Consider the following 15364-nt stretch of genomic DNA (forward strand, 5'->3'; position numbering starts at 1 on the left):
GGCATCAGGAATTCCACTGAGATTAAATAGTGAGGCCAAGTACACGAAGGCATGTTAAAACCAGAATTGAAACAGATGATTAGAATAATGGACAAACAAACCCGCCTTACTAGTTTGCCTGTTTTGCTCACTTTTTGAGCCCTCTTACACTAAACAAAATCATTTTAGGTATAAACTGGTAGAGAGAGCACACTGTGATGCACAATCATATTTTTGTACTAATATTCATTTTGGAAACCCAGCCTCTGATAATCAAAGTAGTCTCTCTCACTACCAGCCTCTGACTCTAAGGACTTACTAGTGCCAACAGCATGGAATACCACATCACCTATGGTTGACGGTCAGACACAGACACTCCATGTGGACTTGACAGCGGCTGACAGTTGGTTTAGTGGGTCAGGGCAATTAGAAGTAAATGGAAAATGACTAACTTTGGATAGATAGGGTCCACCATGCGTAGGATGAGCTGAATGACCATACTGTAGAACTGGAGACATCTGCGCAGCAGGTTCTCATCCAGCAGGCCAGCGTCAGCGCAAGCCTTAGAGCGCACCAGTTTCTACAAGCAAGAGCCATAGAACATTACTGACAGCCAGACAATGCATTACCTTCAAGAACCTTCTGATGGTGTCATTGAATGTGGTTAGTTTGCAAATGTTATTAGAGTTGATCGAATCCTGATACTGATACTGACGGATACTGAGTAAAAACTTGACAGACTCTAGGTTTTGTGGTTGCAATGGCATTCAGCTTTTTTCCATGTTTGTCCATGAACTTTACAAATTAAACAAAGCTGTATATTAAATGTCTCGTATCTTCCTTTTTCCTTTTTTGTGTTTATTTCCTTTTTCGGAGCATAACCATCAGCAAAATAAACAAGTGTACTTAACAGCTTGCAAGCTGCACTAGCACACCAAGTGTGTATATAGCTGTAATAAATATAAACAAGGTGTAATAAAAAAAAATCCATCCATCCATCCATCCATCCATCCATCCATCCATCCATCCATCCATCCATCCATCCATCCATCCATCCATCCATCCATCCATCCATCCATCCATCCATCCATCCATCCACTTCCGCTTCTCCAGGGTTCGGGTCACGGGGCAGCATCCTAAGCAATTCCACTAGCTCTCCGGGGGAGATTCAGAGGCCAGCTGGGCAATATAGTCATGCCAGCGTGTCCTGGGTCTTCCCCAGGGTCTCCTCCCTGGTGGACTTGCCTGTGAACCCTCACGAGGGAGGCGTCCAAGAGGCATCCTAACCAGATACCCAAACCACCTCAACTGGCTCCTCTCAATGTAAAGAAGCAACGGCTCTACTCAGAGTCCCTCCCGGATGACCGAACTTCTCACCCTATCTCTAAGGGAGAGTTCAGACACCCTGCGGATGAAACTCATTTTGGCCGCTTGTATTCGCGACCTTATTCTTTCGGTCATTACCCAAAGCTCATGACCATAGATGAGGGTGGGAACGTAGATCGACCGGTAAATCGAGAGCTTTGCCTTGTGACTCAGCTCTTTCTTTACCACAACAAACCGGTAAAGAGCCCGCATCACTGCTGACACAGCCTGTCAATCTCCCGCTCCCTTGTACCATCACTCGTGAACAAGACCCCGAGATACTTAAACTCCTCCACTTGAGGCAAGAGCTTATCCCCGACCCAGAGAGGGCTCTCCACCCTTTTCCGCCTGAGAACCATGGTCTCGGATTTAGAGGTACTGATTCTCATCCCAGCCACAGAATACCCGGGGGAACACAGTTGAATGCCTTCTCCAGATCCACAAAGCACATATGGACTGGTTGGGCAAACTCCCATGAACCCTCAGGGGTTCCTGGAAAGGGTGAAGAGTTGGTCCAGTGTTCCACGACCAGGGCGGAACCCGCACTGCTCCTCCTGAATTCGAGGTTCGACTATAAGCTGGACTCTCTTCTCCAATACCCCTGCACAGACCTTACCAGGGAGGCTGAGGAGTGTGATTCCGCTGTAGAAGGAACACACTCTCCGGTCCCCTTTTTTAAAAAGAGGCACCACCTTTGCCTTTCCAAGGCCTCACCAAACTCCTCCCACACCCGGGTTTTTGCCATGGCGACGACTGAAGCCGCAGATCGCTTGGCCTGTCGATACCTGTCAGCTGCCTCTGGTGTCCCACAGGCCAACCATGCCCGATAGGACTCCTTCTTCAGCTTGTCGGCATCTCTCACCTGGGGTGTCCACCACCGGGTTCAAGGATTACCGCCCCGACAGGCACCAACTACCTTGCGGCCACAGCTACAGTCAGCCACTAGAACAATGGAGGAGCGGAACATGGCCCATTCTGAGTCAATGTCCCCCACCTCCCCCGATATCTGGTCAAAGTTCTGACGGAGGTGTGAGTTGAAGATCAATCTGACTGGTTCTTCTGCCAAATGTTCCCAGCAAATCCTCACTATATGTTTGGGTTTGCCCGGTCTGACCGGCATCTTCCCCCACCACCTGATCCAACTCATCACCAGGTGGTGATCAGTTGACAGCTCAGCTCCTCTCTTTACCCGAGTGTCCAAAACACATGGCCGCAAGTCTGATGACACGACTACAAAGTCAATCATTGAACTTCGGCCTAGGGTGTCCTGGTGCCATGTGGACTTATGGACATCCTTGTGTTCAAACATGGTGTTCGTGATGGACAAACTGTGGTTTGCACAGAAATCCAAAAACTGAACACCACTCGGGTTCAGATCAGAGAGGCCATTCCTCCCAATCACACCCCTCCATGAGAAAGCCCACACCTGCCCACCGCCTGTCACCATGGGCAACCCCAGAAAAGAATAAAGTCCAGCCCCTCTCAAGGAGATTGGACCCAGAGCCCAAGCTGTGTGTTGAGGTGAGCCTGACTATATCTAGCCGGTATCTCTCAACCTCGCGCACCAACTCAGGCTCCTTCCCCGCCAGTGAGGTAACATTCCAAGTTCCAAAAGCCAGTTTCAGCAACCGAGGATCAGAACGCCAAGGCCCATGCCTTCGGACACTGCCTGATCCACAAAGCACTGAACCCCTACTACTGCCCTTCCCATTGGTGGTGTGTCGATGGGAGGGGGGACTCATGTAACCCCTTTGTGCTGGGCCCCACCAGACGCTCGCTGGCGAGCCCCTCCCCCAGGCCTGGCTCCAGGGTGGGGCCCAGGTAACCCTGTTCCGGGCAGGGTATACAAGTCCTGTTTTTTGATTATTTTCATAGGGGAAATTGTGGATCACACTTTGTCTGACCTGTCACCTAGGACCAGTTTGCCATGGGAGACCCTACCAGGAGCTTTTGCTTCAGACAACATAGCTCCTAGGATCAATCAAGCACATAAAGTCACAAGAACAATTAATTTGTATATTATTCACCATGACACAGGGTGGAACCAGTTCACTGCATAGAGGCCAACGGACAGACAGACCACTGACAGGCAGGTTATGTTGCTAATCATTCTGTTCTCTTAAAAGCAAGTTATTTATAACAGGTATAGTGTAAGCAGAAATGGTGTCATGTTAAATACAAACCTGTTTCTCCTAATGTTTTCTTTCCTACGTTGTGCTTGTTGGTCCTATTTATGAATTGTTTGTAGTATTCCTTTTGGGCTTCAGTATTAGCTGGTGCATACTGAAGCTTATCTGACACTTCACTACATGTTTTAACACTCTAGTTTTAAGTCCAACCACCACTGTGTGAAGATACAACTTTGTCCAACTCTTTTTTTTTTTTTTTCTTTTTTCTGTAAAACTGGTCACACGGCTGATTGTATTGGAGGCATGCATTACAGTTCCACTTCAAGTCTTCTTTCAAGGGATTATTCTCAAAAGGTTAGTGTGCACCACTGGAAAGAATGAGACAATACAAGAACAAGTAGATACTATGTGTGAACATGTGTGAAATCAGTTATAAGCAGATTCTGTAGGCTGTCATTAGCAGTCACTGCTGCTGCTACCTTAGCCTACCTTTTGCTATTTTTGGAAAGCTGAAAGATAAGTACCATTTCGCTGTATAAAGCATTTTTTTGGAATTCTCCTGTATTGACATTTAGTCTCTGGTTTTCTCCTGCCAGGGCCAGCTATTGTGCCTTGTCTGCTTTCTCTTCATGCATCACAGATGAGCTCTGATTGGATCTATCTGTACAGTTGTTCTAGCATATTATATGTATAAACTTTAGAGTTTTTAGAAATATGTGCATACATTTTTATTGCTACTATTGTTATTGCTAATGTACTACCTTACGTTATTCTTTTTTTAAAATTATTTTAAGCTTTGCAAACCTTAAGCTGGGTTTTGCATCTCTTCAGCATCTCCCTGTGACGACTAGCCAAGGGTGAGTCTTTCCACTGGCTCTCACTGTTTTTCAGCTCCTCCACAGTCCTGCAATGTGTGTAGACACAGAAACACACACACATACACACAGTTACCTCAAATAACCCCAACTCTGACCAAAAAACACCATGAATAATTATTGCTGAGTGTTATGAGAGTTGCCAACAGTAGGGGGAACTAGCCATTCAGGAGACGCTGGCTTCAGAAAAAAGGCTGCTAATGTGATCAGCCTCCTCTAGGGCCTTCACTTTTAACGTGAGGGGCTTGAACGACTGCCACTAATGCGGCACTAAGCCATATAAGCTGTTATTTCAGGCAACGTTTGGAAACAATAAAATATTAGTACAGCCAGAAAAAACAAAATGATAAATCATTCTTGGCTACCACCAGCAAAGCTTCTATAGACAATCAGCCAAGCTTCATAGTCAGCACAGCATAAATAGTATGCAACCTACCAAGATGTTCTGGAAAATTTCAAAAGCATGATGCAAAAGACTGACAACAAAGTTCTGAAGCATTTAGCATACTTCTGAACATCAATGTTAACATGTACATAAATACTCATACCTGTTTAGATCCCTGATGGCTCTTAGTCTGCGGATGTAACGCCGGCACCCAGGCAAGATGGACAGGTGATGTGTGTGTAGCGTTAGAAAGAAACATTCTGTAGGAAACTTGGGCTCAGAAAACTTGGTTGGGTCTTCATCTACAGAATAAACATATAGAGGGTATCAAAGATATGCTACAGCTACCAAGTTCAGTGGATTTAAGCAGTCTACACACCTTTGTTGAAACAGCAGGTTGTTTGTGATGTAACGCAAATTAACATAAATGATGTTGGACATTTTCCATCTTAATGTGACTTTCAAACAAATAAAAAAGCAAGAGAAAACAAATGATAAAAAAACCTGAAAACTGAGAAAACCTACAATAGACGAGTGAAACTGAAGTGATTCTGTAGTCAATATCACACCTATATTAGGAATTCCAGATCTAAGCTTGTTTTCTCCATGACAAAAACAAATGGTGTTTAATTTGTCACATAAAAAAGCCAAGATCGAGGAGATAATGTAACATCACTGTAGAAATAAAATACCTTATTTGATGTTAGAAGTGATATTTTTCCCCAAAAAAAGATAATCCAAGCCTAATTAAAGTTTTCAAAAAATACATGAATCACCAAAAACCATCTGATGAGAGACCACAATACAAACACTGTGGAAATAAAGCACCTTAATCAATCTACTTGCGTTCATTTTTTACAGTGATATTAAATAAAGGTCAGCCCTTTAGGCATAACATTTGTATTAATTACATGAAAATGAGCAGAGAAATTCTAGTAAAAGTCTAAATCTTAAACTTTTAGTTTATTGCAAACACTACAGCCAAGTTCGAAAAAGTTGAACATAGAGTTACGTTACAATGTACTCACGCAGCTCTGATAGCCAGCTCTTTAGCTCCTCCATGGTGGCTTTGAGCCGGGTCTCCTCAAGGCTCATATTCAGTCGACACTTAGGATGGAAAATGTAGAGGGGGTCCACTGTCTCCAGCTTAATCTTCATACTTAGCTGCTGCAGCACCCACAAGAAGTTCATCATGAAGCCATCTGTGGACACTAGCTTATCATCCGTCTGCAACCAATTCCAAGAGAATAATAACAGAAATTAGCTTATGTTAGTGCTGCACAACATATTGTTTGTTACTTGTAATACCAATTTTGGCCTCTGCAGTGATATGTCCAAAAATTCAGACACCTGCTCATCCAATGTGTCTTGAGGTTATTTACAGGGATTTTATCCCTTCTTTGCAGTAACAAGCATCTACTCTTTTGAGAAGGCTTTACACTAGATGTTTGAATGTTGCTGTAAGGATTTGATTGCATTCAGTCACAAGAGCACTAGTGAGGCCAGGTGCTGATGTTAAACGAATAGTCTTGGATCACAAATGTCACTTCTACTCATCCAAAAGGTATGTGAAAGGGAATCCAGAGAACACCATTCCACTGCCCCACAGCCCAATGCTGGGTGGCTTTGTACACCTCTAGCCAATGTTTGGCATTGACTGCAGCTGCTCCTGAAAGTCCTACTCTATTGCCACTGCTTTAAAACAGAGATCAGATAAGCTCTGTTGATGTAACTGAATGATCAGCAATGGGTACAGTTTAGCATAACCCAATTTACTAATTACAAGGAGTGTCTATAAACATTTGGACAAGTAGTTTATGTAACTGTCTGCCTGTAAATGATCTTGTGGCAATACATCAAAACATCACATACAGACTACAGAGCAACGCAAGAAAGAATGCTCACTGATATCATGTATGTATAACTGCATTGCAGTTTCTCCCTAATTTTTCAAGAGATAATCCTAATCAGAAATGAGTCATACCTGCATCTGGGCCTTCTTCACATTACGATTCACCAGAGCTGCCATGTAGCTTAGCGCAGCCTCCCTTGTTTCTCCATTCAGTAAGATGTTGTGGAGGATTTTAAACAGGTCACCCTGAGGACCACAAACCCATAATCACTGACTCTTAAACCACAAATATGAACAAATTTGTGACAGCGTAATTAAATTAATCTGATTAGGGAATGCTCTTCTGTGGGACTGCAACTGCGAAGAATAAAAATCAGCTTGGAGAAATCCATTCTGACCTCAAAAGTCACAGTAAAACACCATTTAGCCCTAAGGGCTAATGAGAGATGACCAGGCTATCTCCCAGCAGTGCAACACGCACTATAAAAAAAAATTCTACCCAATGTTCCACTGATTTATTGAACCAGCTCATTAAAAATGCATGAGCGCCAGAGCTGTAGCACTTACCCTGGCAGACTCCAGATAGTGCTGCAGGGACTGACTGACCACACGTGTATTCTCCATGGTAATGGCAGGGCCTGAGAAGTACTTGTCTCCCACCTTAGTCTAACAAAACAGCATCTGATGTGTTAGGAATCACTTTTGAGCAAGTTGACACATTAACAATAAACTTCAGCTGAATGACTGCAGTGTGCTTATGTGTTGTTTTTTTTTTTTTTTTGCCTTGTTAAAACTTTGTACGCTATTATTAAAGTGACTCACGTCATCCTCCGCAAAGACAGAAAGACTGAAGAAGGCTCCAAGGAAAGATAGTCTCTGTATCTCTCTGCCCGCTCCAGGACTCAAAGGATCAGGACACCACAGTGGCAGAGATGTGATCTATGCATATGCACGTACACAAGCACACGTGCACGCACACGCACACACACAAAGTCATCAAAGGTTTTCCTCAAAGTTTGTAAAATAATTGAAAAACAGCTGCCCTTTACATCACCTGAACATTACATTAACATACATGTTACCATCTCACCAGTCCAAGATTTTATTACAATTACAACAAATCAATAAAGCCAAGAAAACTATACAACTGTTCATATTAAATCTAGTTAGTCAAACAACCTGGCAAGTCTGAATATTGTAATGTTCTGAAATAAGGGTGGGCAATATGAAAGAAAAAGAAAAAAAAAATTCACAATAACCAGTTAGTATTACATTTTGTTTTTCTAATCTTTAATAGATTTGTACAGACAAAAAGCCCCAGGGGTGCAACATTTAAAAAACATCAATCCAAAACTGAGTAATTATTATTTATTATTATTGTTAATTATTATTTTTTTACATTATATTTTTTCTGCAGTAATTCAAAAAAAAAAGAAATCCTTCTAAAATGCCATGAATCAATTTTCAATTTTTAACAAATCTGATATTATAAGCTTATGAAAAGAATAACAGTTAACGTGTAGTGGAGAACACATTTTAATTCTCTAATAAAGGCGGTACTAATCGTTTTGTGTCATATTGCCCATCCTTAATCTGAAAACCACCAAACCTTACCAAAACTTACCAAATTGCACATAGGATGTGTCTTTCCAAACTTGATTTCACAAAGTTCAGCTAAAGCCTGTGAACAAAACATGAATAGATGTTAATAATAAAAAAAGCTGAATTAGTCACAGCAGTCAGGCCACTGTTCCAGACAGCTGTCAAATTATGTTCAAAGAGTGTGCAAAAAAGGAAATGCTTCCATCAGCTCTGTACAAGAGTACAAAACTCTTAAGTTTGTAAAAATAATTCTGAGAAATATGGACAGAATTTACAAATTAAACTTTAATGTTGGGCAATATTTTGCTGCTGTTCAATTTCATAGTTATTTTACAAAAACTCATAAGAGCATGAAAACAGAAAGCACAAGCAAACATAATGCTCAGGAAAGGTCCATTGGTTAGCATCAGGCATTTTATGTCTAACATTATGGATCTAATATTACTGCTTTTTTTTTTTTGATAAGATGTTTGATTTACAGCCATGGCTAAACAAAAACAGAAACACATAAGTCATGACATTCTACTCACATTTACAGATTCTACTGCTTTAATTAAAAAATGTGCTGTGTCTGTTTTTATTTAATGTTCAAATTCACATAAACATGTAGATGGAAACTATCTAGTGTGCACTTCTTTTTTGAAAAGCTGCATCAAGTCGTCTCATCTCAAAGCATTTTACTGAGCTGTTGACTTTTTTCAGGAATGAGGACTCATTTTAATAAAACATGCCCCTTCACAAGCTGTATCTGTCTGAGACACAAACCACAGTTTGCGAAGCATTTTATGACATGAGATTCAATTCAATCCAGCAGTTTTGGGACATAAAAGCCTATGATATGAAAGAGAACAATTTTCACTCAGCCACATATCAAAAGCTTTCATGGGGATGGGCCGTCACAGGACCACATCAGAGGAAACACCATTAAGCCTTGGACAGTCTTCCTTCTCTTACCATCAGGGGGTACTTAAAATTGTCACTGTCAAAGGAACATTCTTTCACAGCTAAACCGAGCCCTTGGAGAATGGGGACGAAAATCTGCAAAAAGAAATAACACAGATCACAATGGGGTACTGGGGAAAGGAGGAGAAAACTACACCACTACTCCCGAGAAACAAACAAATTCATGATCAGCATGACTAAAGAACTTCCATTATGGTAGCAAATAGCAGCTTCTGTTTGAAAATCACCACAATGTGCTGCATTATGATGGCAGAACATTTCAAGGAGACAGATACTGGACATGACTAGGGTTAAATAAGGATATGCTTTCATAGTGAGGATTATTGGGTGTTGAGAATGATTTACTCAGTTTTTCCACTAAAAATCTCTGGCACTTCAAAAAACACATTTAATTCCATGGAGAACACTACATCAATTATTATCTTCCTCCACAGCTTCAAGCGCAAAATGAATCAGCATGTGGCGTGCGCTGCACCTCCCACCTGTTTAAACACCTCCTCCTCCTGTTGAGTCATGCGCACCAGCTCCTGGATAAAGCCGTATGGAAGGTTCCGGCACAGCATGTAGGGGACTAGCAGGGAGGGCTGCAGTGGAGCCCTGGGAAGGATTAGAAAAAGGAGGAGTGTCTACATCACATTCAATTCAAATGCATCAAATGTACTAGCAGAAACACAGATCCCTTTTCAGGGATGAGTCTACTTAGGAGCTGGGTATTATATAAAATTTTTTACAATATGTCTGTAATGATTTTGAGAGACACCTAATCACGCATAGTGCAGTGATCTTGTGGTGCTTCATTATGCACATTCTATTGCTGTTTATGTGCATTTTATCAATAGTGTTCATGACATGAAATCATGACACTTGTCTCAATTGTATTGGACCTTAAAATGGAAGCCTTAAATGATTAGGTAACATGTAAAGCATTCAGACAGTAACGTGCCTGCGCTCAGGGGAAAATTAGGGTTCAGTTCTCCATCCAGGTAGAAATACAGGCAAAACTCTAAATGCAGTTTTACCACCTCAAAGAGTTTTGCATAGTGCTTATTTAGTGAGAAAAAAAACTCTAACTGAAAATTCTAACTGAATTTAAACTAGTGCAGTATGTGAAATGTTGAATACGTCACCGTATTTTTAATTTTTTAGTGTGGCACAACTAGCGCTTAACTGTCAAAATGCTGCGTTATGTATCGTGAAAATGTCCTTAGGCATTGTAAGATATTTGAGCCTTATCGCCCTTACATTATCATGATTAATTATCGTGATTAATAACGTCACAATAAGAGCTTTTCTGAGCATATTGTGGATGTCATCAGTATTTATAGTACACTAACTGACTAACTGCATGTTTCATTAGAGAGAATAATTAGTCCTGACTAAATGCATTTGATGCAGTTCAGTATGTGAAAGTGCTAGAACACAATCAGATTTTGATACATTTTTTGATAATATATACATACACACCCACACAGTGACCTGTTTGTGTCATGTCCATGTATCTTAACGTATTATGCACAGAAAGAACTAAGAAGTAATGTTTTCACAGACACAAAGATGATAAAACAGGTCATTCCACATTCTGTAAGCACTGACCTGGGCTGAGTGAGGGCACCCTGAAGAACAAGAGCAGCATGGGAAATGCACTGGGAGCGTATGTTGCTGAGCAGCTGACTGACGACTGGCTGGCTGCACATCTGCAACAGCATAGAATAAGGAAATACAGCAGACACACCACAACATCGGTCTGAGGAGAGGAATTCCCCTGAGCTTGATAATAAATTTTACTTTCATTCTAAGAAAGGCCACATGACTTTTCTCCCATGAGATATCTTTTGATCTAAGAAGAATAGTATCCTGATGAAGTAGTACTAAGAAAACCATGTTTCCTTTCAATTCCGCTTGCACTGGAACAACCTCATATTAGCAGCATTACATATACATTTTCTTTCCTCATAGTCATATGTACAGTCAGGTTTTATACGGAAGCTAGGTTTCCTCTGTGAAGAGTCACCTTGGGAGCCTTTCTCTCCTCCATGCCCACGCTGTCGAAGCGCTCCATGAGGTAGTTCAGCATCTCTGTCTCTTTACACGCCTCAATGGTAAAGCGGTCACTGCCTGAGTCACAGGCCATTCCCCCACCAGACGCACCCAGGCTACAATAGGAGACACAGACAGAAGGAGAGAGATAGATGGATATCGTTATAAACAAGAAAAAAAAAATCCCAACGAGTGACCCGTGGCAGACAGACCCTGCTTCAGAAAAATAATATATAATCATTGGAGGCTATCCTGTAAGAGAAAGCTTTGCAGGCGTTGTGTTAGAATGTTGCAATATCTTATATACAGTGACCACAGCAGATGTTGCATAATTCAGAACTAGATAAGGTCTTTAGTAAATGCAAAGCGTTCAAAAGCCTGTATAAACTTGTCCACGCTTTCAAAGTCAACCAATAAACACATTAAATAACACTTGCTATGGCCTGTCAAGAGGACTGAAAAAAGACCAAAATGTTTTTAATCAAGGGAAAAAGATGCACATCCCAATCAAATTAAAGCATACTACAAACCTCAAATCCAACAGTATATAAAATGTAAATAAACACAGAAACAAGTGATTTTAAATCCTCTTTCACCCGTATTTAAACAAAAACACTACAAAGACCACACATTCAAATAAAACTACTTAACTTTATTTTTGTACAAATAGGCTCATTCTAAAATGGATACCTGCAACATGTTTCAAGAAAGCTAGGAGAAGAGCAATTTAAGAGTACCCTACTGTCTTTTGTGAACTGTTCAAAAAGAAATGTTAAACAGATGAAACTATGTTTGGGTTTAAAAGGAGCATCAGTGGAAAAAGTCCTTTATGAGCATGGATAGGACGGCATGCCACTTTGCCAAAAAATGAGTCAGCAAATAATCCAACCTTTTAAGAATGCTCCTCAATAAGTGAGGCGTGTGGAATTTGAAGTATTTCACCCTCTATCATGAATAACAATATCTGCAGATTCAAGCTATCTGGAGAAATCTCTAGGTGTAAAGGGAAAGACCAAAAACCACAACTGAGTTCACATGATCTTCAGTCCCTCAGAAAGCACTGCATAAAAACTGCCATCTGTGATGGAGATACCCAAATGGTCTCAGAAAAACTGATAAATTGTGTTTAGTGACGACGGTTATCAGTACATCCATAAATGTCAGTTAGGACTGCACTATACACAACAATGAGCCACATGTGGATGCCAGAATGGCATGTCTATAGCACAGACCTGTCTCCCACTGAAAACATAAGCTGTGTAATGAAGTGCAAAATGCAAAAATGATAGCGGAACGGCAAAAGTTTTAAATTCGATCAACTGGTGTATCCAGTCTCCAAACAACTGTCAAGTGATGTTGAAAAGGAAGGTGATGTAACACCATCATAGACATGCTCCTGTCCCAACTTTCTTTTGCAATGTATCATAGGAAACTTGGAATGAGCATTTATTTACGGTAAGTGGGCAGTAAAACTTCAAGTATCACATACTGTTTTCAATTTAATACAGGTCATAGAGAACTTGTGTCATGACTCAGTCTAGGGTTAAACCATAATAGAAAGAGTATATAGATACCTTTGTACATAATGGCTACAGCTAATGGTATGTGTAAATTGGCAAAGTGACATGAATGAAGACATTGAATGAACAAGAGAAAAGTATACTGTAAGAATTCTGTACAAAGACAAACACCATTATTAACTTCAGGTTGGCCAGTGCCGGAATAATAAACAAACCCATCAAGCAGAGCACAACACCTTCTAATCACTGCTTCCAGTTCTTATTAGCATTGCACACACTGCCCCAGCGTTTTTGCTTTATAAAAAAAAAAAAAAGGCAGAGTCATCAGCAACCGTAACAAATGCTAAGGGCCTCCTGTCTGACGTGCGATGCATTAGTGGTGGATTCCCAGGTGAGAGGACACACTCCACAGCACACTTCTGCCTCTCTCATTAGTCATGTTATTTATTCATCCAGCACGGATTAAGCACCTAAACTGCTCATTACCAGACACTTCCCAATGCTTGGGCGATTCTCAATAATACCATTAAGAAGGCAAGCCTTACGAAAAAAAAAAAATCTGTTGTCAAGTGAATAAATAGATGCAACAGTAGAAGCACAGACAGATGTTCTGAGAAAGCGCTTAGAGGTCAGCTGGATCACATTTATGCCACAAGCTGTAATTAGTCTCAGATCTTGACATTGACAACATATCACCTTGAAACAAAGCACCTCACCAATGGGCTGTCACATCTTTTTGCTACAGGGCAGGGGAAAAAAAAACAAAAAAAAACCTACCCTTTCTCTCTTTGTTCAAAACTACATACAATACTGTGCAGAAGTTAAAGATCACACTTTCCAGTCAAAACAGCCAAGTACAAGCTATTCATTTTCAGGAGATTATTAAGAGGAGATTAGATATATTAAAAAATGATATTTTATTCTATATAATACATAAAAAACAAGAGCTTCCAAAACTGAGATCTAAAAAATGATTGCAAGAAATAGGAAAAAAATGGGACTTCTAACAACTTTGTAAGACCTAACAGAGAACCAATACTGTCACCAGATAGACAGTAGTTAAAGTTTCCAATTTTGAGGGATAATTAAGCTCCACTCTTGCTTCAAATCTGAAAAAAAACTCTACGGGTGCGTCTGTTCATCCCTCCACTGTGAGAAGACAAAATGTTATGGGTCTCTACTGTAATGAAAAAAAAGCAAAAACAAAGCTGCTGGTGTTCTCAAACCAATGGAACCATCGAGTGACCACTTTGGAGCCCAGGCAGCAATATCACTGAATGTGTTTGGGCATACTTTGACGGTGAGAAGGGGAAAATACAACCAACTACTAAGACTGACTTTGGAATCATGGAAAAATGTGTATGCATATTTATTTCTTTGAAAAACTTTAGCAAGTCTACTAAAACATTGGAACCTCCAATAAAAGCAAATGTTTTTTCGTTTTAACTTCTGCAATGTTCTGTTAAATGTGTTTCGCTTTCTGTTCTGATGCTGAAAAATGAAGGACTCTGAATGAAGGCTGTTTTGACTGGAAATTAAACAAATGAAGGAAATTTTGCACAGTACTGTAAAACCAACACATGATGAAAAAAAAATTCCGCTCATGGAAGCCGCCGGGCTGTGCCGTTTTTTTTTTTTTAATGGCAAATCCCATTTACTGTGCCAACACAGGGCACAAAACGTGTTTCTGTTAGTGGCCAGGCAGCACGCTGAAGCATGCAACACACACTGGCACCGGTACCTTGACCCAAACTGAACCCCAGAAAAATCCTCCTCCTCCTCGTCTTCCTCCAGCTCATCATCACTGCTGTCCTGAGACATGTCAGACAGGGCAAAGAAGAGGAGAGAGAAAGGGCTGGCAGGACCATGGCAGACAGACGAGTCCAGGATGAGAGGATGAGAAATGAAGGAGAGGGGAGGGTTTAATGACATTTCTCACGGGCAGGAGGAACCACAAATAGACTATTGTTCTATATATAGGCCTTATGTTCATGCTATTCATTATGAAGATGACCACAGAGGCTGAAGATCAGCTTATGTGCATGAGCTGTTTATGAACCATTCCACAGCAGCAGCAAAGGGCACAAGAAAAGTACAAAGGAAATCTGTTAAAAAAAGAGAAGCTGGCAGGAAGCTGAAAGTGGAACACAACAAACAACTACAGAACACTTTCTGAAAACTTACTGGAATCTTTATCACAAGACTTTACCACATGCACAGGTTAGGATTATGTGATATGGCTCGCAGATTATTTTGTTGTCAGAAATGAACAACACATTAATTATCCAGTAATACATTAATAAGTACAACTACAGTATTCAAAAGCAATTATATTAGCCGAGTAATCTACTGAATAATTAATCAAGTAACCAGTGCATTTTTTCAAAAAGCCAAACAAGTAAAACAGGTTTAACTAAAACAAGAAAATACTACACAAGGCCTTTTAAGGATTCCAGAATGCTTCATGGGAAACGACAAAGTCTTTGAAAATACAAACTCATACATATGTATAGTATAAATATAAAAATATACCATGCTTTGTTTCTGTATGTGAAAGAGTAGGAGTATTAAAATATGTATTTTCCGTGTATGTGTTACACAAATTTTATATAATCCAAAATTGTTTTAATGCCAACTCAACAAATTAAGAAATCTTT

General features: G+C 40.5%; 1 protein-coding gene across 2 annotated transcripts in view; it reads right to left on the reverse strand.

Moving 5' to 3' along the window:
• ube4b (ubiquitination factor E4B, UFD2 homolog (S. cerevisiae)) overlaps positions 1-15364 on the reverse strand; it is a 33051-nt gene that overhangs the window by 7883 nt on the left and 9804 nt on the right. The window contains exons 8-20 of one of the 2 annotated variants that reach the window (XM_017708365.2): positions 14449-14562; positions 11162-11303; positions 10744-10844; positions 9633-9747; positions 9142-9225; positions 8210-8266; positions 7408-7524; positions 7153-7251; positions 6718-6831; positions 5762-5960; positions 4897-5035; positions 4278-4377; positions 432-559 (exon numbers count right to left, since the gene is read on the reverse strand). In XM_017708365.2, the coding sequence (XP_017563854.1) occupies positions 432-559; positions 4278-4377; positions 4897-5035; positions 5762-5960; positions 6718-6831; positions 7153-7251; positions 7408-7524; positions 8210-8266; positions 9142-9225; positions 9633-9747; positions 10744-10844; positions 11162-11303; positions 14449-14562 (1509 nt within the window). The remainder of the gene's footprint in view (positions 1-431; positions 560-4277; positions 4378-4896; positions 5036-5761; positions 5961-6717; positions 6832-7152; positions 7252-7407; positions 7525-8209; positions 8267-9141; positions 9226-9632; positions 9748-10743; positions 10845-11161; positions 11304-14448; positions 14563-15364) is intronic. The other variant, XM_017708373.2, reaches the window with a different exon arrangement.

This window comes from Pygocentrus nattereri, chromosome 9 (assembly GCF_015220715.1).
Source record: "Pygocentrus nattereri isolate fPygNat1 chromosome 9, fPygNat1.pri, whole genome shotgun sequence".
In the NCBI taxonomy this organism is placed as follows: domain Eukaryota; kingdom Metazoa; phylum Chordata; class Actinopteri; order Characiformes; family Serrasalmidae; genus Pygocentrus; species Pygocentrus nattereri.